General features: G+C 44.4%; 1 protein-coding gene across 4 annotated transcripts in view; it reads left to right on the top strand.

Moving 5' to 3' along the window:
• LOC136019260 (synaptotagmin-like protein 2) overlaps nucleotides 1-21,720 on the top strand; it is a 36,704-nt gene extending 14,984 nt beyond the window's left edge. For 2 of the 4 annotated variants that reach the window (XM_065689257.1, XM_065689255.1), the window contains 15 exons: nucleotides 537-688; nucleotides 5,301-5,391; nucleotides 6,049-6,142; nucleotides 6,281-6,392; nucleotides 6,992-8,110; nucleotides 9,437-9,535; nucleotides 11,467-11,558; nucleotides 12,018-12,119; nucleotides 14,565-14,734; nucleotides 15,539-15,641; nucleotides 16,290-16,451; nucleotides 17,192-17,270; nucleotides 17,675-17,774; nucleotides 18,665-18,870; nucleotides 20,344-21,720. In XM_065689257.1, coding sequence (XP_065545329.1) covers nucleotides 537-688; nucleotides 5,301-5,391; nucleotides 6,049-6,142; nucleotides 6,281-6,392; nucleotides 6,992-8,110; nucleotides 9,437-9,535; nucleotides 11,467-11,558; nucleotides 12,018-12,119; nucleotides 14,565-14,734; nucleotides 15,539-15,641; nucleotides 16,290-16,451; nucleotides 17,192-17,270; nucleotides 17,675-17,774; nucleotides 18,665-18,870; nucleotides 20,344-20,489 — 2,827 coding nt within the window. In that variant the 3' untranslated portion in view covers nucleotides 20,490-21,720. Of the gene's footprint in view, nucleotides 1-536; nucleotides 689-5,300; nucleotides 5,392-6,048; nucleotides 6,143-6,280; nucleotides 6,393-6,991; nucleotides 8,111-9,436; nucleotides 9,536-11,466; nucleotides 11,559-12,017; nucleotides 12,120-14,564; nucleotides 14,735-15,538; nucleotides 15,642-16,289; nucleotides 16,452-17,191; nucleotides 17,271-17,674; nucleotides 17,775-17,900; nucleotides 18,027-18,664; nucleotides 18,871-20,343 lie in introns of those variants that run through there. The other 2 variants (XM_065689258.1, XM_065689259.1) reach the window with 2 other exon arrangements.
• Nucleotides 21,721-23,789: the final 2,069 nt, after the last annotated feature.

Raw genomic sequence — 23,789 nt, 5'->3', positions numbered from 1 at the left:
TTAGGTGCCAAAAACTAGCCCTGGGTGTGCCAGAGCCAGTTACAGTAGGAGCTGCGCTCAGGAAGGCGAGCTAACTGAGTGCCGAAATTGAGCAGTGTCCAGGGAGAATATGCAGGCACAAGTTGCTCCCCAAAATAACATGATTTATTTCCGTGATTTCTATCAGATTTGATCCAAAAGGCTTTGCTGCTTATAAAGAAAGTAATAAAAAGGAGTGCAAGACCTGCAAACAGCCCCACCCCTTCCTAAACCCTCAGGGCTGCAAAGCGAATGGATGCATCTCCTTGCCAGGTGACTGATTTGGATTTGTAGAACATGGAAGAGGTGAAAGCCTGTGTTTACAAGGTTCTGTTCCCACTTCAGATGAAGAATAAATCAGGTTATGGTTTAATGCTGGTTTGTCCCTTGTGATTGCAGAAAATAACCTCTGAATCCTTCATAGTATCAGACAGGTGAACTGTAGAGACCATTGTTATGAAGGTAGCTCAGGGGAAGTCAAAACCTTTTTGGTGTGTAATGGTCTCATTGACTTTCAGGCGGATACAAGGCTCCATCAAGGATGAAAAGAAGAAGAAGTTTGTGACAGGTGAATGGTTTTCTGAAGTGAAGGCAAAACGGTTCCAGGAAGACTTAGGGGGACCGGATCTGCTTCGGGCATCGATTAGAAGGAAAAAGGGCAAACTAGAAAGTAAGTACGTTTGTGTGCATCTTAAGAAAACAAACTGAGGGACCAGAAAAAAGTGGTCGAGTTATGGGGGTCTCCGTGTACTTAGATCCTGTTGAGGACCAGTCTTTTTGTTGTGATAGGGGATTCTCAGCAAAGCTTTCAGTATTAGAAAAAAAATACCTAACTGATATGTGTGGGTCAAACGTGCCCTTCACCCCCGTTCCTGGGAAGGTCTGACAAAGCCGTCCAGGCAGCTGCTCTCACTCTCAGGGTGGTGGGGTCAGTCGCATCCCTGCAAAAGGAGGGGGTGCCTCTCTTCTGGCAGATATTTGCCCACTTGAGAGTGTCCACGCCTAGCTCTTTACAGGGGAATAAGTCCAAGGCACAATGTGGTTTTCAAAGTAGAAAGGGCTTTGCAGATGAGTCTGAATGGTACGCAGGCTGTTGTGCCATAGCAAAGGTATATTTGGGACCATGTGCTAATTTGGGGCAGATGTATTTTGTGTTGTTTGACATGCAGATGAACTCTCATGGTGGTATGTAAAACAGATCAAATCACATTTGTCAGCTCAGGGCAGGGAAGAGATCAGTCCCATGTGAAAAGAGCAGGACTGTGCTTTGAGTCCAGCCTAGAGCTGGCACTTTGTGCTGAACATTTGTGCAGAGCAGAACTGGGGATGATTCCATCCAGTCCTTAACATGAAGACAGGCCAGCTGACTCCACAGCTGGACTGTGGGGCTGCAGCCTAGTCTCACACTGTCCCCCTTGGTAGTTTGTCAGGGTGGGTAATCACAGAGACCCAGACCTGGCTGGTGAGTTACTGGCTGCTGCTGCTATGGGGAAGCCATGGCCTTGATACACAGCTCTGAGCAAAGTCTACTACAGTCTCTAATACAAGGACCCTATAATTTGGCTCTGTTCTTTTGCAATGAAGGCTACTGTTAGATAAAGGGTTATCTTCCATCTGTCCAAAACTCAAATGTCATCTCCACCAGTTCAGTTCAGCCCTCTTTCCTGGGGCCAGCTGCCCATTCCTGCTGTGGGGCAGCAGCAGTATAGATCACTCCTTTGTGTAGTAGGTTTTGTTGGCCAGGATATGTCTCTGACATTAATTGCCTGAGTTTAGTATAGCCCTCTTAGCTTCACATTACTTAGACATATTTTCAGAGCTAAGCACTGGTTAGGGACTTCACCGGTAGCCTCATTGTCTGTTTGCTTTTTATGTATTCCTGACAGCTCTCATAACTTAGCACAGATTCATTGGAGCCTCTGATGCAGAACTGGCCCATCGTATTTCATATGAAGTTTCTTTTATCCTTGGTATTAAGCATTCGTGATGTTATTAGATTTATTATTTTATCATCCCTCCATAATCCTAAAACATGTGAAACCTTCTCCAGCTCAACAGAGTGGCCTTGGCCATTTCTGCAGAGCATGTTCTGCTTTTTGAGAATGTGCATTTGTGCTTGTACCCTCTTTGCATGAAGAGTCAGACAAATGTGCCGTCATCTGCAGCTCAGCGAGTGACCAGCAGCGAGTTGGATTCATCCGCCTTTTGCCTTGCCAGAGCCATCAGCCCCCTTAGCTTGCTGCGCATTTCAGGAAAGCAAAATTTGAAGTGCTGTTGGGTTTCGATTTACCCTTCAGTGCTGATGTGCACGTATGAGGTGTGGTCTCAGATTATCATCTGAAATAATCACATTAATATAGCAGTAATATGCATGTCTTTGCATGTGCATTAGTTGACTAATGCTGTTTTAAGAAGGAAGAAGCAAATGTTGCTAAATTACTATAGCAATTATATTTAGATTTAGCTCTCTACATTTATTTTTCAACTTTGTTTCTTCCTTTTCTTTCTCTTTGTCTGTTCTCAGACTCATTTTGGTAAAGTACAGGTATAATATGTGACTTTTTCCTTCATCTTTTCCCACTGTCATTTTACAGCACTGCTTGAGGAGCAAGAATCTGCAGCTTTTATTTTCACCTTGCTGTTGCCTGCTGTGTGCTCAGCTCCTGCAGTGACATAACATAACATAAAAACATAACATTAACATATAGATTGCATCCCATTACACATGAAGGCAAGCACTGCTCTCACTGACTTGTCAGCAAGAGCATTGCACTGGTCAGAGCAGCACTTTGACCATCTGGGAGCAAGGACAAGGCCCCTTTAAACCATTTGGCTGTGCAGCTCATGGTTCAATCTTCAGTAGATGAGGTAGGGGCCTTTGCTTGCCATCTTCACACCTTTTATTCTTCTTTCTTCTTCTGGAAAGGTCAGAGTTGTTCACCTTCTGTTGGCTTTCAAGGTGATGAAGGGGTGAGTGTTCATTTAGCCACATCAGTGTAACATGCTCATGACTCCAGCTGTTAATCCTGATTTAGGTCTTTGATGGCTGTGTTAGGGAGTGAAATGAGAAAATTCCTGCATGGAAAAGCCCTGCTGAGATAGTTGCTGGCATTCCCTTTGCATGGTAAAGGGGCAGAGGAGGGATGGGAATGCCCAGTGACCTTTTCTGGAGAAGGGTTTCAACCTCCAGAAGGGAGGATTATGTGGATCCCTAAGGGTCTTCACAGTTGGTATTGATTATAATAGAAAACATTAGTAATTGGCAGTAATATAAAACTGTATAATAGATATATGTATAGATACATATTTAAACTGCAGCGGCACAGATGGATGAATTCAGTGATAACTTCTCTTTTAGCTTGTGTGCGATGGATGAGAGCTATAAATTGTCTAGGAGTGAGACCATTTTATCCACTCACGAAGGCAAGTCAGCCCTGATGGCACGGATAGCCCAGGTGTTGAGTGTCTTCATCTTAGAGTGATAAGAAATTAGTAAAGCAGCTAAAGTACTAAAGCAGGAGTGGCTGTATATATATGTATACAAACATATTTATGGACAAGTTAAACTGGTCAGGCCACTACTAATTTCTATTTTAATTTGCTTCTTATTCTGTTTCATCCTAAAGTTAGCAAAGGCATTTTGCTTGTCTTGATGGATTTTAACGTGCTAATAACCTATTTGCTTGTGGTTATAGAAGCCAGGTATAGCTGTGTCAGTGGCTGAGCCATTTTGAAGGGCTGTGATTTGAATGGGAGGAAGCAAACACCTCCTCCTGGCTCTGCCAGCCAGGAGGAGGGAGCCCTGTCTGAGGGGGAAGTGTCAGTGAAAAGCAAATATGACACAATGCCTTTGGAAGGGAGGTGAGAAATGAATGCAGTCTTTGGTTGTCAAAGTCTCTTCAACCACGACAGGCAGAGGGGAAATGTGGGAGCTGTGTGTTTGGTTCCTTTACTTCCAGAGGCATCTCCCTCCCTCAGGTCTGGAGCAGAAGAGGAGGACGTGGCTCCCTGTATAAATAAACTCTCCTCAGTATGCCTTCCCATGCTGGTGTGTGATGTGGCCTGCATGTACCACCAGCTATACCGCAGCTCGTCTCTCCCAGAATGATGTTCAGTGATGCTTTCTGTGCATCACTGTTTACATGGGCGAAACACAGTCTCTCTGAGATGTGCTCTCTAAACCTAGCTCGTTCTTACACCACCAGACCCTGCCTTCCAGCAGGAGTGACTCCCCAGCTTGCAGAAACCACAGGGCCACCCAGCTCCCTCTCATGTACGTGCCAGACACATGGTCCTAATGTAGACAGCACTGAGCAATGCCTGCCATCGTCCTCTGCGCTGTAGGTCCAGGCACTGGGCAGGGAGGAAGAGCTGGAACTGCAGCCTGTTTCTCTGTAGGGATGCATAGGCATGAGGGAATGAAGCTCCATCTTCAGATACCCATGTTACCTCACTGCTGTCACTGGATGGCATCACATGGGCAGCATCAGTGTGACACTAGTAGCACAGCCTCTCCATATGTCTCCCTTGGGCTTAGTGCAGTTTCCTAACCAGATAACAAGAAAGACTATATTATTTTATGTCATATCTGAATCCTTTGAGCCCCTGGTTCTGCTGTATTCTGTAATGAAATGTATCCTAAAGAGATTGGGCAGGTTTTGTAACAGGCAGATTCACTCCTTAAAATAGACCTGGCTGCATGTGAATAAATATGTGCAGGTCTTGTTGAAGAGACCAAGCTTAGTTTTTCATTGCTATTTGAGAGTTTAATCCCTTTGGTTCTGCAGTAGCTAGAAAGCCTGTTTGCAGCAAAATGAGTAATGCAGCTTTATTCCCTGGCAGGCTGCTGTAAAGGTTACCGTCTTCTATTGTTTTTTTCTTCAGGGTCTTTGAGAGCTTAGAAGACATAGCTGAGCCTTGTGCCAGTAAAAATAACAGGGATCTCCTCATTAACTGTATTGGCCTCTCCTTTGTTTGCCAAGATCAGATGACTTGAGTCAAAACAGGAAATGGCTGAATTTAAATCCTGGAACGGATTAACTTTATTGACAGCCCCAGCAGTGTCCTGGGAGGGTTTCCAGGGATGGGACAGCTCCTGGTGTGTGTCAGGTGCGGGGCAGCTCGCTGCGGCCTCTTGGACACATGGTGTCTGGAGGTGCCTTTGCTGTGTGGGGGTTGTGGGTGATGCTGCTCACCAGGACACCATTACTAGTTTTATTTAGTTTAAATCATTAACAACTTTAGTGTAATGTCATTTCTCGGTTGTCTCTGTTACATTACAGATGAGAACGAGCACATCCGGACAGGTCTGGAAAGCAAAGCTGCTCCAAGTCCATCCTTCCCTGAGCACACTGCTGGTGCAGGAGAGGAGAGGTAACCGCTGCTGCTCATGCAATGCTCTGACTGCTGCCCTTATTTCTTATGAAAATTGAATGCTACCCGTTAAATCCTGGTTTTCATTAAGTTCCCAAGGATATATAAGTAATAGGTTATACAGGATATTTTTAAACCCTTTTTCCAGGAATTGTCAGAATATCAGTCCTCCCCTAATAACTAAGTACTAATGTGCTTATCCCAGAAAAGTCTTTTCCTGCATGATTCGATAAGGAGTCAGTGAAGTGGAAGCTGTCCCTAATGTCAGGATATTCTGGTTAGTTTTTCAAAGTAATTATGATTTTATTTGTTTAACTTTTGCCATGGAGCAACACTAACAAAATTAATTGTTTGAGGAAACTGCTCATTTCCTGCTGGTGCCAATCTCTGTCTCCAGTGCTCAGCACTCCCCATCATGATGCAGACTCATCCTTACTCCAAGTTCAGGCCATTTAATATGTTTCCCAGTCCTTCCAAGCAGTAACAGAGAAAATAATTGAAGGCACCAGCTCTGGGCAGCCTTATATTGGGCTGAGTCAGGTAAAAGTGGCAAAGTAACTAAGCAAAACTGAGATGATGTTGAAGATTTGCAGATCACCCTACCAGGCACATCACTACCACTGGTTTTCTTGCTCAGGCATTTCTCCTCTCCCACAGACCCAGCACACCTGCTCTTGATATTGCAGAGGAGCATAAAGTCTTGCCAAAACCAAAGCCACGATTTCCTATCCCACTGTCTGCATCACAGAAGGTAATACAGGCACAGCCTCTGTGTTTCCATTTCATTATTCCTAGACCTTTGCAGTCTGTACCTGCTTGTTGGGGGCTCCACAGACTGCCTGCACTGGTGTCCATTTGTCCAGTCTTGCTAGTTTATATACTCTGATAGGGTTTGTTTTCCATTCAGAGGTCCAGTATACATGAAGTCTCTTCCTCAGAGAGTGACGCTGGAACGAGTCCATTTGTGGCTGCAACAAACAGTTTGCATTTGTTTAGAAAAGGTAAGGGTTTTGTTCAGTGAGCCATTGATGGTTTTGTTATTCAACATCAAACACCAAGATACAAGATGGTTTTTTTGTGTGTACAAATGAGTAACAAAGAGTATTTCTTATCTTGGCATGTGAGAGTGGGCTGCCAACATTTGAATGAGTTATACCCAAGGCAGCAGGGACCAAGACAAAAAGATCCAATGACTGAAACTTCTCCTGGCTCTCAGTAGGTTTAAAACTGTGTACTTGGCTCACAGCTCTAATCCAGAGATCCAAGTTACTTCTCTTTCCTTCCGTGAATGTATAGTGTATCTTTGGTATGCAGCAAATAGCCAGTGGGAAAGCTGTCAAACTGAAAGCAAAGCTGCAAACTCATCTCCAACTCATAGCAACAATTTAGAGCTCAATGGATTTTTCCCATGGCCTTTTTCAGGGAGAAGGGCTGGGGGTTTCAGGGCTTGTAGAGTCTCAAAATGGGGAAGAATTAGGAAAATATTGATTGTTTCTGAAAACTCCCTCTGGCTTCCCTTTGAGAAGCAACAGCCCAAACCTTCCAGAGAGATATGATGTGATGTGGTGGGAGAGGCTGTGAGCATTTGTTGTTCTTGTAGGTCATGGAGTATCTCTGTTGCCCACCAAGCTTTCAGAGGATGCTGTGCATCAGCTCAGCAGCATGGCTGGAGGAGAAGCTGTTGCTGGGGCCACTGGCACCGCAGTGGGGCCAAAATCTCCACCTGAAGAAACTTACATTCCCAGCAAGTTACCAGTTAAGAGGAAACCAAGCAGAACTTTCCCCAGACCCGAGCACTTTGTGAATAATGTGGGGGCAACAGAGAACAGCCTCCCAAAGAGAGAGCTGCTGGCAAGCCCCAAACCCCTGTCCGCAGAGGGGGAAAGCAGCCAGGCTGTGAAGCAAGGCGTGAACTATACAATCTCCTCAATGAGTAATAAAGAGGAGGATATTGGCCTTGATCGTGAACACTTCAAGAACTTGAAGAACTTCTGGGAGAAGGGAGCAGACTCTGGGGCAGTGGGCAGCGTGCTGGCAGACCCACGCTGGGGGGAGGCAGACGGCCGGCAGTTCAAGCTCTGCCGCTCACTCTCTGTGCAGTCTGGGCAAGGCCACAACAGCGAAGAAAAGCCTGGCGTCTTCCCCAAAACAAGAACCCCCCACAAAAGGACAATAACCTTGTCTTCTAGTGAGGAAGAGCCAAGCTATGTAGCCCCCGCAAGGAAGGGCTCAGTTTCCATTGTTCCTAGATCCACGTACGCCAAGAGCAAAGGCGGCCTGGGTACAAGAAATAACTCGCTGAGTGAAAGCAATGGGAAGCTGCTGATGCCAGAGGATGAGAAGGCAGCACAGCGCTGCTCCAAGAAATCCAGATTGCCTGTGCGAGCGCCTTCCGTCAAAATCGAGTCTCCTACCAAAGAAGTGTCTGGCAGCACGTTTGAGCCAGAGACGCCTACAGAGTTTATCGTGAGAGAAGAGCCCAAGTACACAGCGAATTCACTGGTGAGCAGGGTACAAATACTGATTGAGCCTGCGCTTACAGATAGTGAAAACGATGATGAGAAAGAGGGAAGATCTGATTTGGGCACTCATGGCAACATGGAAGTAAATGGAGAGCTGCCTGAAGGAAAAACGTGTGAGTCTTCAGACAAGCCAGCCCCCGGTGAGCCAGCTGGAGAGAGAGAAGCGGTTCAGGGGACAAACTCAGCTGTTTACTCAGGTACCGAGGGCTGTAACTTCACCCTGAAACCCCAGTAGTCATCCCCAAGCCTGCTTTCTTCCCTAACCCTTTTACATGTTGCACATTTTCTTCATTTGTCCATTTATCCTACATTGCAGTGCGTGCAGAGTTAGCATGTATGGAGTGTGTTTAGCAAACAGCTCTGGAAACAAATCTTGTGTAGTGCTGTGTGAGTGTAAAAGGAGGCAATGCCATGTTCTGTTGCCTTCGCCCCACTGCCAGCCCTCCTGCCTTCCCTGCAAGCACCTCAGCTTGGGACAGCCCTCCTTTTCTTTTAAAACTACTTACAAGAGGTCACTGGAACTTCTTTTCTTTCACACACTGGGAATACTGTGGTTTGTTCCAGTGGGGGTCTAGAAGAATTCTTTGTAGTGGTAGAGGAAAGTCTGACACAAGCAGAAGAAATAAAAAGCAAATGTGTTACACTGGCTGTTAGGCTGCCTTGGTACAGCTGCTGGCTGTCAGTGCTTAAATGATATTTTGGGTCTTTTGGGAATGCACAAGTGAATTTATATATTAAACTGCAACTGAAGTGTGCACAGAGTCTGATCTTTCTGGGTTCTGATACCATGTTCTCTCCATGGTGGTGTCAATAGTATCACTACTTTATCAACCTCTTCCTCTGGGTTTGATGAACTTTTGTAGTGGCACAGTTACTGTGAGCAAAAGTTACTGTTAATTGCAGTTCATTTTACATGTGGGCTCTGCCCACAGCTCTGCTCTCTGCCAAGCAAAGACCTAGGAAGAGAGATCTTCTTATCTCTTTTTTTCCAAATTTCCTGTCTTCATGTACCTGGGTGAGACCTGCTTGAAAGGGTTTTCCATAGACTCATCTGATTTTTAACTGTGTTATTTCTTGGCTTATTTCCTACCTCATATAACATTTCTATGAAAATCCTGAGTTGCACTTCAGGTAAATGCAAACATTTCCTTTATATACCAGATCATTCTTGTATTTCTCAGTTTTTTTACCTTATTACTATATTCATTTCAGAATGGTATTAGCAGATTGCTGTGTTTCACTGGAAGCTCTTTGCAAGTGCTGGTCTGTTTTAGGGACTGGGTTGATCCAGTGTTCACATTTCCCACCATAGCATGAAGAGGTTTTTCTCGGGGAGAGACATTGAAGCACACTGATAATTTGAGAGCAGCCCTCTGTAATGTTAACCGTAGAGGGAACAAAGACCAGGAGACACACACACACACACACACACACACACACACACACACACACATGCTTGTTGACACACTGCCTGTTCATGTTTGTTTATTTGCCATCTTGATTTGACTTTTCCTGTATTCCAGAGGAAGATGGGGATCATTCTCCTGCTGCTCAGGCATTGGCCCGGGCGAACAGCATTAACCTTGCAAAGAGCATGGTGAACATTTACACAAGCACGGAGAGTGAGTAACATCTTCGTTTCTTTTTCCTTTTTGGTTTACATTCCCTGAAGGTCATATATTATGCTTGAGTTCTGCATCCCTGGTGCTTCAGTGCATGTACCAGGCAACGAAAATGACATATTGTTTCATCATCAAATTAGAGGCTTATAGTGCCTAAAATTTAATTCAGAGCCAGGAAATTGCCCCTACATTGATGGTATGTTACTCAGGGTCTTCAGCAAAAAACACAAAGGCTTCAAAGGGTTGGAAGCTTGTACTAGTTTCTCCTCTTCCCCCACCAAATATTGTGGGACTGCATGGCAGCCTGTGCAGTGATTGGTTAATCAGAGGTGCCAGACCTCAGGTTCAGCATGCGAGTTGTGCTGCAGGCTGTGGTCGCACACTCACCAGGCTTGCAGTGCCCAGCTGGGGCCTCTCACCTCACCAGGGCGCACGCCGTATGCTGGACTGATCTCCCCAGCTACCAGCTGGGACAGGCTTTGTGGTGTCAGTTTCTCCAAGAGAAGCTAAGGAAAGGCAACCAAGAGAGCACCAGCAAATCTGAAGCAGCCCATGGCCAAGAAACCTGCCTGTGCCACCAAGAAGCCCAGGAAAGCTGTAGCCAAGGAAAGGGGCCTGAAGAAGGCAGCAGCAGCCTCTGTGGCCAAGAAAGACAATAGCAGTCCCCTAAAGGTGGAAGCTAGCAAGCCCAAGAGGACAGCCAAGAGCTTGCCTAAAAGCAAAATGGCCAGAACTGAGGTGAGAAGAGTGGGAAGGCAATTCCTGAGGAGGGGTAAAGCTGCTTACAGTCCTGAGCCTCTGAGGGCTGCGTTGAAGGCAGTCTGCAGGTGGGATATGCAGCATTGCCTGTTGACTGTGGCCGCCCTGTCTGGTGGCCTTATGCCAAGTGCATGTCCCATCGTATGGCACAACATGTTGTGCAGTGTGGTGGCTTGAAGCTTCAGGTCCCACATGCATTGCCATTCACTGACATGGTCTTCATACAGCCAGCCAAGATTTTAGCCTCCCCTTATTAAAACACTTAAAGCCGCAAACTTCATTACTTGTTTGCAGTATACCAGGTAGTCTGAGGAGAGGGCTAGAGCTAATGCTTTGCTCATGTTTGGAAACAGAAGTAGTAAATATCAAATGAATGGTAAATTATATAAAAAGCAAATCATATACAAGGAAAATGAATAATAATAGTAAAAGAAGCTCTTGGGTGTTTTGAGCATTCAAGAATTTAGCATCATGACTAACATGCTAAACAAGTGTGTGCATGTGCACACACGTGTATGCACATGTGTCTTCTAAAACCAAGTTCTTCTCGGATGGAGATAGCCATCTTCAAGTGAGTTATTGAGAAAAGATAGAGCAAATAGGTTTTATTTAGACATTTAAGCAGTCCAGTAACCATCTTTCTAAGATGATATGAAGCTTTCTGACTATTTTCTTTTAGATATCTGGTTATTTTCCACCTCTTTGTCCAGCAGAATGATTGAGATGTGTATGCAATGGTGAAAATGTAGGTGAAAGTATTTTACAGCTCTTTTGTACAGAGCAGTGTACTATGAGATGAAAATGTGAGCATGTTCGGTTCCTTTAACATGAGGCAGGCCTGTATGCTTTTAGTCTATATTAAATCTACACAAAGTGATGCAGATACACATCCTTAGGCTAATAAGTGGATTAAATTAGCCACTAGAGGGAGTTTGCAGCCTCCCGCTCAGTGAACAAAACCACATTGAAAGCAGCTTTATGAGGTTAGCTAGCAGTTTTTGTCTTGGGGGGGTCAGCATCAATAGCAGATGACAGACGGGGCGCGTACGTGGTACTCCAGTGCCTCCCACAAGCTTTTCCTCCTTTCTTGTGCCCTTAGACAAAATGCAGCTTTGTTATATTTTCCTGACTCTGACAAGATATCTTGATGCCTTTTTTGTTTGTTCCTACAGCCTACAATAAACCTCATTTGATACCCCATCAGTTTCTTGAACCTGAAAGAGTCAAAGAGCTGAGTAGATCCTCTCCTCTCCTGTTGTCTGAGGTAGGCTAGATGCCAGAAATGGCTGGAATAATGTTCATAGCATCCCCTGAATGGCCATGAGTTTCATTAGAATGCTTATTCTGGGCAGAGACAGTACTAGCTTTAGAGCATGCCTTGGTTATGTCATAAATAAATGAGGAAAACATTAAGAAGAAAGCCCCAAATAACCCAGACCAGCCCTTCTATCCTGGAGGAATTTAGTGTTTCTCTCTGTCTCAGACTATTCCATGCCTTTCCCAGGAGCTCAGGCACTTGCATACAGCTCTGTTTGGAGGCAGTTAATGATGACGTTCACTGCCAGTCGGAGGGAATGCCTCTGGGGAGACTCCCTGCGCTCTCCTCCACTCTCCTCACCTAATCGCTGCTTAACGGGACTCTGCTGAGCTATTGGTTTTTCTCTGTAGCCTTGCAAAGTGCTCGTACAGCAGAGCTGAAAGATGCTTGTTATTTCCTGAGCAGACGGAATCAGACACGGCTTCAGAAATCAGCTTCCAGTTTAACAAGCACAAAAAGACGCCGAGCATTGGCAGCCACTCCTCCGACATGGCATCTGTCTCCTCGGTAGGTGTTCAACTTGTGCATCTCGCTTAGGTAGGGGTTCTCTGTTGGATGCGGTGACACTGCATTTAGGCTGATACTGGTGATGTGGCCTCTGGAGTACCCTGTTATTTTCTGCACGGTGCATTATTAAAAGAATGGTGATGGTTAATAACTTACTTGTGTTAAAGGAGTGTCTGCAGGTACCATCTGAAATCAGACCCACTGAGTCATTGCTAGACAAGTTCGCAGTAAGTGACAGCCCCCACTCTGAGGTGCAGATGTTCTGAAGCCTGGCAGTGTGCAGAGGTGGAGGGGGGGGGCTTTTTCGCACACAGCTATTAAGTGACATGTTTGTGGTCCAGCTCCGAAAGAGCTGGGACTGCAGACAAGTGCCCTCCGCAAGCTCATCCTTCACTTTTGTCAGCATATTCAAGGGAACTCAGAGCCGGACAGCAAGTGTGATTTAGAGCTTCAACTTCTAAAGGAAGATGGAAAGAGTGTTCAGTTGAGTATTTTTTAAAGATTCCTTAGAGACAGTGTTTGGGAGGGGACTCCTTAAAACTGCTTGAATTTGCTGTGTTATTACAGGTATCTCTGAGGTGTATGTGTGAGATTTAAAGAATATATGTGAAGCAAAGCTAGTAGGGAGAGATCATCAATGTATGTTAGAAAAAACCCTTGAACTGTGGGCCACATGAGTCCTTCTCCTAGTCTTGAGGGCCTGGTAGCTAAAGTGAGCCTGTTGTGTCTAAGTCACACATGTTGTTGAAAAGCTCGTCCAGATTCTCTGCTGGGATGAGTATCCTGGTGGGATGGTAAATGCAGCTCCAAGGACTGAGAGGAGATACATAGCAGGTTCTTGTAGGTTATAATAGAATGAAATAGAATGAATAGATCTTGATAGGACAAGGGGCAATGGGTGTAAACTGGAGCATAGGAAGTTCCACGTTAACATCAGGAAGAACTTCTTTACTGTAAGAGTGACAGAGCACTGGAACAGGTTGCCCAGGGGGGTTGTGGAGTCTCCTACACTGGAGATATTCAAGGCCCGCCTGGACAAGTTCCTGTGTGATGTACTGTAGGTTACCCTGCTCTTGCGGGGGGGTTGGACCAGATGATCTTTTGAGGTCCCTTCCAACCCTTGGGATTCTGTGATTCTGTGAAATGCAGAACCAAAGGAATTAGGGGGAGACAGGGAGAACTGGGATAATAACTAGGAAAGTTTCTTGATAAATGGTCATCAGGGGTGAGAGGAGGTTGTGAGGGGAGAGCAGGGGCAGCCATGGGCCATGAGGGGAGATGAGGGGTGGCCATGAGGGGTAGGGGTGGCAGCTGTATGGTGTGGGGCCACTATGAGGGGGCAGGTGAGGGGTGGCTGTGACTGGAGATCATGAGGGGCAGCCATGAAGGGAGATCACTTTGCACTTAGTGACGTGGTTTAGTGGTGGACTTGGCAGTCCTGGAGTAACGATTTGGCTCGATGATCTTATAGATCTTTCCCAACCTAGCTGATTCTGTGATTCTATGACTGTAGCCCAGAATGGTGCCAAGACAGTGAATTACTTGCTTTGTAAATGGCGTTAGCTTTTATGTTATCCCATCAGGAATCATGAGTGATTGGTGCAGTAGAAAACTATTTTGTCTTTCTGGAGCTGTGTTTTATTTCTGTTTCATCACTTTCTACCAGTGAAAGACAAAGCCATGAAAAAAGAAGCCCAAAGCATACGGGCAAATGCAGTTTGTTCTGGGAAAGCAAGTGACTCTTGGATGCCTAACTCCTGACTTATACTTGCAGAGGCCTCACTTTCCTGTGCCTTTGTGGCAAGTAGATGCACACAGGCTGTCTCTGGTAGGACAGAGTCTATATCTGTTTGTGTTTTGTACAGCTCCATGCACATTGTGAGCAAGCAACAAGGTAGTAATATTTTTTCCTGCATTTCTAGACTGATATGGTTCTTACTAAGCTATTTTAAAAGCTGATTGACAATTGTGTGGCTGTATCTACAGTAAAGAATAAGTTCATGTCCAGATAGTTCAGGTTCTCTTGATTTATTTCTTAGTTATGAGACTGGGTCAGGAGAGCAGCTGTTTGTACTGCAAGCATGGGGAAAGGGAACAGATTTGTGTGGCCTCACCAGTAATATTTGGCTCTGTTCCCCAAAGTTTTGGATTTAGGGGTGAAAAATCTCCATTTCTTGAGCTTTCAGGAGAATAATCTTTTTAAATCCTGGTCTAGGGTAGTACATCCTTAATTTGTGAGACCCTATCTGAGTTCCCCAATCCCTGCTTGTTTGAGCACAGCTGCACATGTGGGCAGTTTCCATGTCAAGGACACAGGAGTACATGAGGACACAAACTGCAGGTTATTTCCCTGGGAATACCCTTTTCAGACTATTGTCTTGGTCAGAAACCAAGTCAGGAGGCTGCCTGTCTCAGTGCCACTGACCTTGCTCTTCCACCTGGCAGGTGAGTGGCAGTGTGCTCAGTGTCTACAGTGGTGATTTTGGGAGCGTGGATGCCCAAGGTACCGTGGAGTTTGCTCTGGACTACGATGAGAAGAACCGGGAGTTCCAGGTTCATGTGTCCCAGTGTAAGGACTTGGCTGTTGTGGATGAGAAGAAAGGCAGATCTGACCCGTGAGTGATGCTTCAGTGCCTTCTGACTTCTGTGTTGCTGATACTTGTGTTCTGAAAGACTTCTTTGTTTTGTTTTCTCTTTTTAAATGTCATGGTTACTTCCTTCAGACTTCTGGTGCATGCTTACTGCTGGGACTTCCCTAGCTGATGGTTTTGGATAGATTTGCTTCAGTAAATATGTTGCTAAACTTAAATATGGACAGATTGACAAAGTTTTGATCACTACAAAGCCAGTTCCTGTTATGACTGGAGTATGTTCACTCCACATCCACGTGAACCTTGATCTCCCCATGGTAAATACACTTTGGCAGTAACTGGTGATGCAGACACGTCTATATGAAAAAAAACTCCATAAAGAAGTGCTGTTAGGTGCACAGTGGTATTTGTACAGATCAGTGATCTCTAGTTTAAAAGATGATGAAAAGGAGCTTGGATTTGAGCCCTGAGAGAGAGACTTAAAGACAGTCCACCTGTTTCCTGCTCTATAATTTCACCCTGATTTTGAATGCACAAAGGTGCTGTAGTTATGGGCATTTCAGAAAATGAGTATGTGGCCTTGCTGGCTTTCTCTATTGCCTAGACAGCTGCCTGTTCTGAATGTTGGTGACATCTACCCATCTTCAGTGATATTTGTAGCTTCACATGCAAGCCAAGTTAATATCCTAGCAGGTCTCTTAATTATTTTTGCCCTCAAAGAGTCAACCCGGGACTTTTGTTTCCATGTCACCATTCACAAGGGTTGTCCACTGATTAATACTTGGCAATGTTGAATGATACACAACTGGAGTTTGTTTTCTTTTCTAGGTATGTTAAAACTTACCTGCTCCCGGACAAAGCTAGAATGGGTAAGAGGAAAACTTCAGTGAAGAAGAGGACTGTGAATCCCGTTTACAACGAGGTGTTACGGGTAAGAACAAATACATGCTCTAAAAACTTGTGTTGTAGCAGGCACCTATACCAGGTTAGGTCTTGAAAGGTCCTGCCACCTTGGCCAGGCTTCTTCACCTGCCTCCTGCCAATGCTGCACTTTGGTTTGTGAGGGTAGAGATGTTAATATTTCTCTGCACCCTTGTGTGTGGCACCCAGAATTTCTCTGTCAAAACTGCACGGTGGTCTTTGGATGAGATAGGGACCTGCAGCCTGTGCTGCCTTCAGCCAGAGCAAGGGGTGTTCTTCCTTTCCCTGGCATGCAGTCAAGAGGCATGGACTAGTGAGGAAGGTCTTCATTATGTGATCTTAACTCATCAAAGCCTAGAGGGTTATTTAACAGTGCCCAGGCCTGTATTAGTAATTCTTGAAAGAATATTGGTTTTTCCCTGTGATGAGTGGAGCAGGTTTCCCTGTGCTCAGCAGAAGAGCTCTGTCAGGGCAGTAGTATTGCTGCAGGACAAAAGAGAGATGTTCAGAATGAGGCCAATCTGTTAGGGCATGTGTGGAGTGGGTTTGAGTGTCTCAGAGCTTATACAAGCTTTTGAGTAGTTTATTTCCACTTGGAGAGAAGTGGGGGAGAAAGGAATTAAAAATTGAACAACCCGACTTCTCTTTCTTCTTCCAGTATAAAATAGAGAAAATGGTATTGCTGATCCAAAAATTAAACCTCTCTGTTTGGCACAATGATCCACTGGGACGTAACAGTTTTTTGGGAGAGATTGAAATAGACTTGGCCAGCTGGGACTGGAGCAACAGGAAACTCAACTGGTACCCTCTGAAGCCACGAGTAAGTGTGTCTCAACTGCAGTCCTGCTTCCTAGCCCAACCCTGCAGCCTTTAGGGGTGGCAGAAGTTCTTCCTGACTCCTCTGCGGTCTTCAGGTGTGGTGAAGCAGGACAACGTGTATTATACCTAGGGGAGCACAGTATAATACCCACAAGCCCTGGACACAATAGTGCAGAATTCAGTGCTCTGAATACAGACGGGCCTTCTCGAGTCTCCTTTGGTGACTGATCTGTAGGGACACCTTCATGAATGTGATCTGACACTAATCAGCAGAAACTCTGATGTGACTTTGCCTCTCTCTCTCCTCACATAAAGACCATCCCTTTAAAACAGACAGCAGAGCAATAGGTGAGGCAGTTGAACATGTCTTGAGAGGTATTCAGGTGCCAGTTTCTGTCAAGCCTGTACAGCTTCCCGCATCCTTCTGGGTTCACAAGTCTGATTTGAGATCCCTTTTCAGAAAATAAAGGACGTTTGTCTTTCAGAACTAAGATGTTTAATTATGTCCGGTTGGACATGTCTGAAAGGGCAACCTTGCTCTGAATCCTCAGGCTTTTGATTCTGAGGGACCGAGTTTGAGAACAAAGCTACAAAGAAAGGAGCTGCTCTGAGAACAGGCTGCTTCAGCCATGGACAATCAGAGTTTGTCCCTTTGTGCCCCTCCACTGAACTCAAAAGCTGTTTACCTTGCTATGTTTACACAATCTCTTGTCTAGTCAATCATAACTGTTTCTGTTTCAGAGCCTTTCTGCTGTTAACGGTGTGGATCATCGAGGAGTGATGAGTTTGTCTATTAAGTATGTCCCTCCAGGAAGCCTAGGTAAAGTGTGTAGGCTGCAGCCTACATCTGATCTTCACATATGGATTTATTAGGATTGTGCTGGGGGGAGAGAGGAGGGCTCAACAAATCCAGACTCTTCAGGTGTTCTGAGCACTGTGGGCAACACACAACCCCTCTCACTGTGGGGTGGCACAAGACTGGGTTTGCCCAACAGTTCCTTCTCCTTTCCTGTTTCAAAGCAGCACCAGCACATTGTCAGGAGCCCTCTGCAGCTGCAAGGGTAGTAGTGCTGTGGCAACCAGGCAGAAGGGTACAGAGCTCACGAGGGAGTGAGTACGCAGGAAAGTCATGTTGCTGTTCCCTCAGGTCCTGGGGAGGAAGCCTGTCATTTTGCTACTTATTGTTGGATAACTGGCATGACAGTTGTTCTCTTCTAATGGCAGGTCCCAAGAATCCTCCCTCTGGTGAGGTTCACATCTGGGTCAAAGATGTCAAGGACCTGCTGCAGTTGCGTCCTTCTGGAGTTGACTCCTTTGTGAAATGGTAGGTGCACAAACAGTGTTGGCTTTGGTGCTGCGTCACAGAGCGGTGTGCTTTCTTCCCATTTCTCAGGCTCACCTTGCTGTGCCTCCATACTGTAAAACCTTCATGTTGGGTTGGGCTTTTTAGGAAAGAATTGCTCTTGTTATTCACTTGTGGCCAAATTGGGAAAATCCTTGCTGTGATGAAGTTCTTCGTCAGTTACTGTCTGTGACTCACCCAGTGATTCGCCTCAAGAACATCTGAGTAAGAAGAGTAAGTGGGAATGGAGTTTTGATATGAGGTTGCATGAAAGGTTTGGGAATTTGTTAGGGGCTTGATAAAACTGACGTACAGATGGTTGCATCCAGCTTTGGTCTTCTCCAGAATTTAGTATGTGCAGTTTTCTGGAGCCTGCAACATCAGTTCTTCCTGTTATATGTGAGAAGGTGCTGCAAATATTCCAGAAAATTCTTACAGATTTCTCCTGGTAAAAGGTTTGCTGCTCCAGAAACCCAACTGACCATTTTGAAATGCCCCTTTTGGCATCTAAGCAATGGAAATATACGAAAATAGAAATTTGTGAAAGTAATGCCCATTTTTTAATGAAGAAAGAAAAAAAAAATTAGCCAAAAGCAGGAATTCTAAAGCAAGCAACCTCTTTTCTGAAAATGTGAAACTGTTTTCTGAAATGAAACTTTATTTTTTTTGCTTTTTAAAATTTCATTTTAAAAGCAAAGTTTCACCCAGGAATTACGAACATTTTCTGTTAAATCCACAGCAATTTCTTAGGTTGAGACCAAAATCCTTTCTTCAGAACTGAGGCTTGTTTAGACCAAAGAATTTTTCAGGAACAATTCAAATCTCAGGTGAAACTCAATATCACATGCTGTATTTTTTTTCTCCTCTCAAAGCTATGTGCTTCCAGACACCAGTAAGAAGAGTTACCAGAAGACCCGGGTCATAAAAAGAGACACAAACCCTGTTTTCAATCACACTATTGTATATGATGGCTTTCATACAGAGGATCTAAAGGATGCTTGTGTTGAATTGACTGTGTGGGATCATGAAAAACTTACCAACCATTTCCTTGGAGGAATCAGGCTGGGCCTTGGGACAGGTAAGTGATTTTCTTTACACTAAATGAATACTGTTATCATATTGCTGAACTGCAAGATATAATGGGAAGATGCAGAGCGTTTTCCTGTTGGGGAGAAACCAGGGATGGGGAGTCTTGGTACTTGTACTGTGTCTTGGATGGAAGGGGCCATGCTACCATGATAGGAACCCTCTGTTCGCACCTCTTCTGCCAATATCAGCTCTAAGGTCTAGCAAAGCTCAAGAATCTCCTTTGGGTCCATCAGACTGCTGTTACAGGAAAACAGGCTGAGTTACCAAGCGACATTATATTGCTGCTCAGATAGGAACTTGAATGCCATGTGGGACAGCACCACCTGGTGACTCTGTCCACATCACCTCCTCCCTGAAATGCTTTGGTAACATGTCTGAAAAACAAGGCAGGCTGTACTAGTTGATCTAATAGGTACTATTAGATACTAATAGTACTAATAGTACTGAGAGTACTTCAGCTGGAATGAAATCATGGATTGGAAGAATGGAGTTGTCTGGGTGTAGAATATGGTGTTACTGTTGGGTTTATGTTTTGGTTTTATTTAGACAATGTAGTGCTGAAAGACCTCAGCAGAGGTGCCTTTTTCTCTGCTGGGAGATATCACTGTCTCTGGGAGCTGATGGCATGAGGTTCATATTTGTATTTTTATAAGTGGGATATCTAAGGTTTTCTAAACCATTGATTGTTAAGCAAGAGGGTTCTCTGAGAGATGAGAGGCAAAGAGAAGATTTTAGAATGTTGTAATAAAGCATAAGTGCTCCTTGAGGGTATTGGGAAAAGGCTTATAACAGCTGGAAGGTCTGCCTTGCAGGTGCATTTATGTATATTGGATCTGCTTGTGTTCTGTTTTCAGTCTTTCTCACCAGGAGGGTTGAGAACTATCTAGTGGGAAGGGACAACAAAAAATAAGCACATAAGCAAGATATAAAAATACCAACTGCAAGAATAGACCTTTATCTCATTGACAAGTAGTTGGCACACGAAAATCTGGTTGAATAATCAACTTGGAATTGATGTACCCACTTTTCCGCTATCATATGCTTGATTCCTGTGTAAATAAAATGTAGAGCAAGAGTATGTTGACAAATACTCCACCCTGTCCACAAGAAAATCCTTTCCCTTACAGGATTAAGGGAAATCCTTAAGGGTTTCCAAAAGGATTAAGGAAAACCCAAATCTCTTAGACCTTCTTTACCATTCTGAAAGAGGCAGAAAGGCTTGATCCCATTGTTTTCCTTGGCAGGTGATGTTCAGGGTTCTTGCATTTTGTGGTTTTTGCATTGACTTCATTCTGAACTCTGATGTAAACTGGAGGTCATCGGTAGGAAGAGCAGGAGGTGGTTAAGGTGCAACTTGCTGAGGAGAAGTCAGCACCATTTATATTCAGACACGACCTGCAACAGTTCCATCCCACTGAGTATTTTTGCATTCCCAACGTTGTAGTTTTCTTGTTCTTTTCAGGTTTGAGCTATGGCATCTCTGTGGACTGGATGGACTCCACGCAAGAGGAGGTGGCCTTTTGGCAGGAGATGATGTTGGCTGCCAATGAATGGATTGAGGGATTGCTGCCACTGCGCTCCCTGGCAGGGAGGAAGAAACTAAAATAACCTACATTTGTGTCATAGAAAGGCTGAATGTGTTCATTAGCATTAGGAAACTTCCTGCACCGAGGTGATGGAGCCATCCATAGGCCTGGCAAGTGTCAGGTTATAAGCAATTGATGGACAGCACTTTGGAAATGTTAAGTATTAATTCCCTAACAGAGGACATGGAAGATACCAGACTGATGCTATTCTTGATTTTGACCAAGAAGAAACTTCATTTGCCTTTTTATTTAATCACTTATATTCAGTATATTTGAATTCCTTTAAGCTCTGGGGACAATGGCAGAAGGAAAAGGAGATACAGTTTTTTTCTGTTTTACTGTTTCTTGTGCCATTTTTTTTCTGTGCAGCGATGTAGTTGTGCTAAAGCAGCAGCATGGTATTATTCATATTCCCCTGCAAGTGGTACACTCTGTACTTGATGTAGAATTGCTCCAAGTCACCAGCAGCAGTCTGAGAACAGGAGTTTAGCATTTGTTGCTCATGATAACAAGTCTCTAACGTGAGGAAAAATTGAAATCCAAGGTGAACATAAAGAAAGAGAGGACTATTTGAAGCAGAAAATGAAGCAACCTGAGGAGGGTAACAATGAGGGACTCAATATATTAAGTTCTTTCTACTTTAATATGAAAGAGAGAAGTGGTGATCCTGCAGTTAGTGGGATTTTGCAGCCAGGGGCTGTTTTCCCACAGGCTTCCTCAGTGACCTCAGGCAAGTTTCTCTATGAAAGGACAGTTTCGGTGCAATATAAACTAAAATGCTTGCCCAAATGTAAACTATGGTTACACTGCTAATGGGCCTAATCTCACCTTTGAAATGCCTTGTGTGCAAAACAATATGAAATCATGTAGGAAACAGTCTAATGTTATCCTGGCACAACAGGTCAGGAAAGAAATGTCAAAACCACACTGGAACATGGGAGATGTTGGGAGCCGGTGGGAGAGGTGAGTAGGGAGTAAATGAATGTGAAGGGTGGCTGCAGAGCTCCAGTTGCGTGAGCTGCTCTCCTGCCCCGCACACCCCACTGCCCTTCTGGCTTTCCTTTCACCTGATGCCTGTTGACAAGTTGTCCGTGGCTGGAATTTCCTTTTTGCCAGTGGCTCACAAGAGCTTTGCATCTGGCACATTGACCGTGGCACAGTGGTGTTGTGAAAGCATTTTGAAATGCAGCTTTGTAATTTCTATTTTGGATGTACATATTGTGATTAAATAGAATGTTTTTCTTTAGTCATCACCTGGTCTCTTTGTACCTATTTTCATCATGGTCTGAGTAACAAGAAAGCAAGCAAAACAACTGTTAAGTTTTGTCTTGTCCAAGTGAACCACTTTCACCCAAGGGCAAGTGAAATGTCATGAAGAAATATTTTCTGTTGCTATCCTACCCTAGATTTTAGCTCTGTGGATATTCTCATGTTCTTCTTTAATGTATTGATTTTATTTAACTCAAGTTCAGTGTCAACTTTCAGCTTAGCAAAGATGGTTGTAAAGAAATGAATGGAAAAATGTACATTTAAAATAACAGACCTTTTCGTTGAAGACGTTTGGGAGATAATCAGCAGCTTTCATGGTACAAAATAAGGGAAGAAGATGGATTTGCAATGGGAAAAAGGTAATACTTGGAAGTGTGTGCCAGTTGTACTGAAATCACTAAGAGAGTGTCTGTAGAGGAGCAGAATAATGACTGTCTATTGAAGGACTTGATATATATGTATAGCATGTCAGCCCAGAGATACTTTGCATGGGCTCCAGCCTGGCATGTTTTGTTCACCATTGTTTGGTCACTTATTACACTTGTGGGATAAAATAACAATATTGTGCCTAGGATGAGAGTTTTTAGGTTACTATCATCATCTGTTTAGGTGCTGAACATGTGAATATTTATGCACGCATATAAGTGACAGGCTACAAGGAGCCCCTCTCTTCGGAGCTGTGGCTTGTTGCAGTGAAGTTACCCACAGGACTGCTGCTCTCACCCTGAGTGCTTCCCTGTCCTGTAGGGTTCTGCCGGGGGGGATTTCTGCTGTTGCTGTGAAATCGGTTGCCTTTGGCTTGGGTAGGTTCAAGTCTCTTCCTGGAGGGTTCAGCTGACTCCTCTCCATCACAGAAATGGATTCATGCTGCTGCCGCCTCCTTTTCTCCTCACGTGCAGTATTAGCATATGTTGTTGTGACGATGCCAAAACTGCTGTTTGTGTTAATGGAGCTAGAAATGATTTTGTTGCTGTTTCAGAAAATTGACATCTTTTTCTATGGGGTGCCAATAAGGGGGTCAGTGGGCCAGTTTCATCCCAGCGCAGTTGTTTTTATGAACTTGGCCCAGGACTTTGCAAGCAGATTATTTTTGCGTTCAGATTCCATTGAGGATTTTGGGTTAATCTTTGGGTGGCTTGTTTATTTAAATTAAGCCCTGATTAACTTAAGAAGCTTTCTTTGCCATTTAATACTGTATCAGAGTAAAAGATTACACTGCCAAACCACACGTGCCTTTGTAACACAGCTGTGTCTGAGGTGGTAAAATGTGCTATGCTGTTTCTGTTTCATTTACTGCACAGAAAGCACTTTATCAGAAAGAGGCACTTTTATTGTCAGTGTCATATGGAGGAACGGAAGAGCTTGTGAGAATAAGGTTAACTGCCTGTTTCCATGTAGCTTATGATGTTGACATTTGTTGTCTGTGAATGGCACATGTAACAGACTCTGGCCTGTAGGCATATATAGATGATAACATGAGTTGGGTAGTAACTGGTAAAGAAAAGAGAAAACAGATGGCAAGTTCTCTGACTATGTTTGCTAGTTCATTGTGAAATGGGTTAAGGAAATACTCCATGCATATAGTAAATGTGGTTTGTGTCTCTCGTTTCCCTGAATACAAGCATGCAATTGGCAGTGACACAGTGGGAGCTGACTGCGGTCACTGAGCTCTGGCTGAGTACAGCAGTGACCTCAGGGGCTGTGAGCAATGTGAAATGCCATATTACGGGCTGGGACCCTCAGGCACTAGCCTCTTAATATAAGCTCAGTATCTACAGTAGAGGTGGGTAACTGCTTCCCCTGAGTGTCTTGCACTGGAGAGTCAATGTTTTCTCGGGAATCTTCTAAGCAAAAAAAGGGAGAAAGCAAGAGTATTTCTACCCCATCAGTCAAATATAATGTGGTGGATGTCCATTCAAAACGCTTCATATTGCAGGTATCAAACTACTGAAAATAGTTTACTAGCTAACTAAAGAAGATAAAGAATTGTGAATCTTGAACAACATCCAGTGAATGAGTGTCTTGGAGGGGATGGAAAAGAACTGTTTGAATT

This window comes from Lathamus discolor, chromosome 9 (assembly GCF_037157495.1).
Source record: "Lathamus discolor isolate bLatDis1 chromosome 9, bLatDis1.hap1, whole genome shotgun sequence".
NCBI lineage: Eukaryota > Metazoa > Chordata > Aves > Psittaciformes > Psittacidae > Lathamus > Lathamus discolor.
This window is presented reverse-complemented; position numbering and strand designations above follow the sequence as displayed.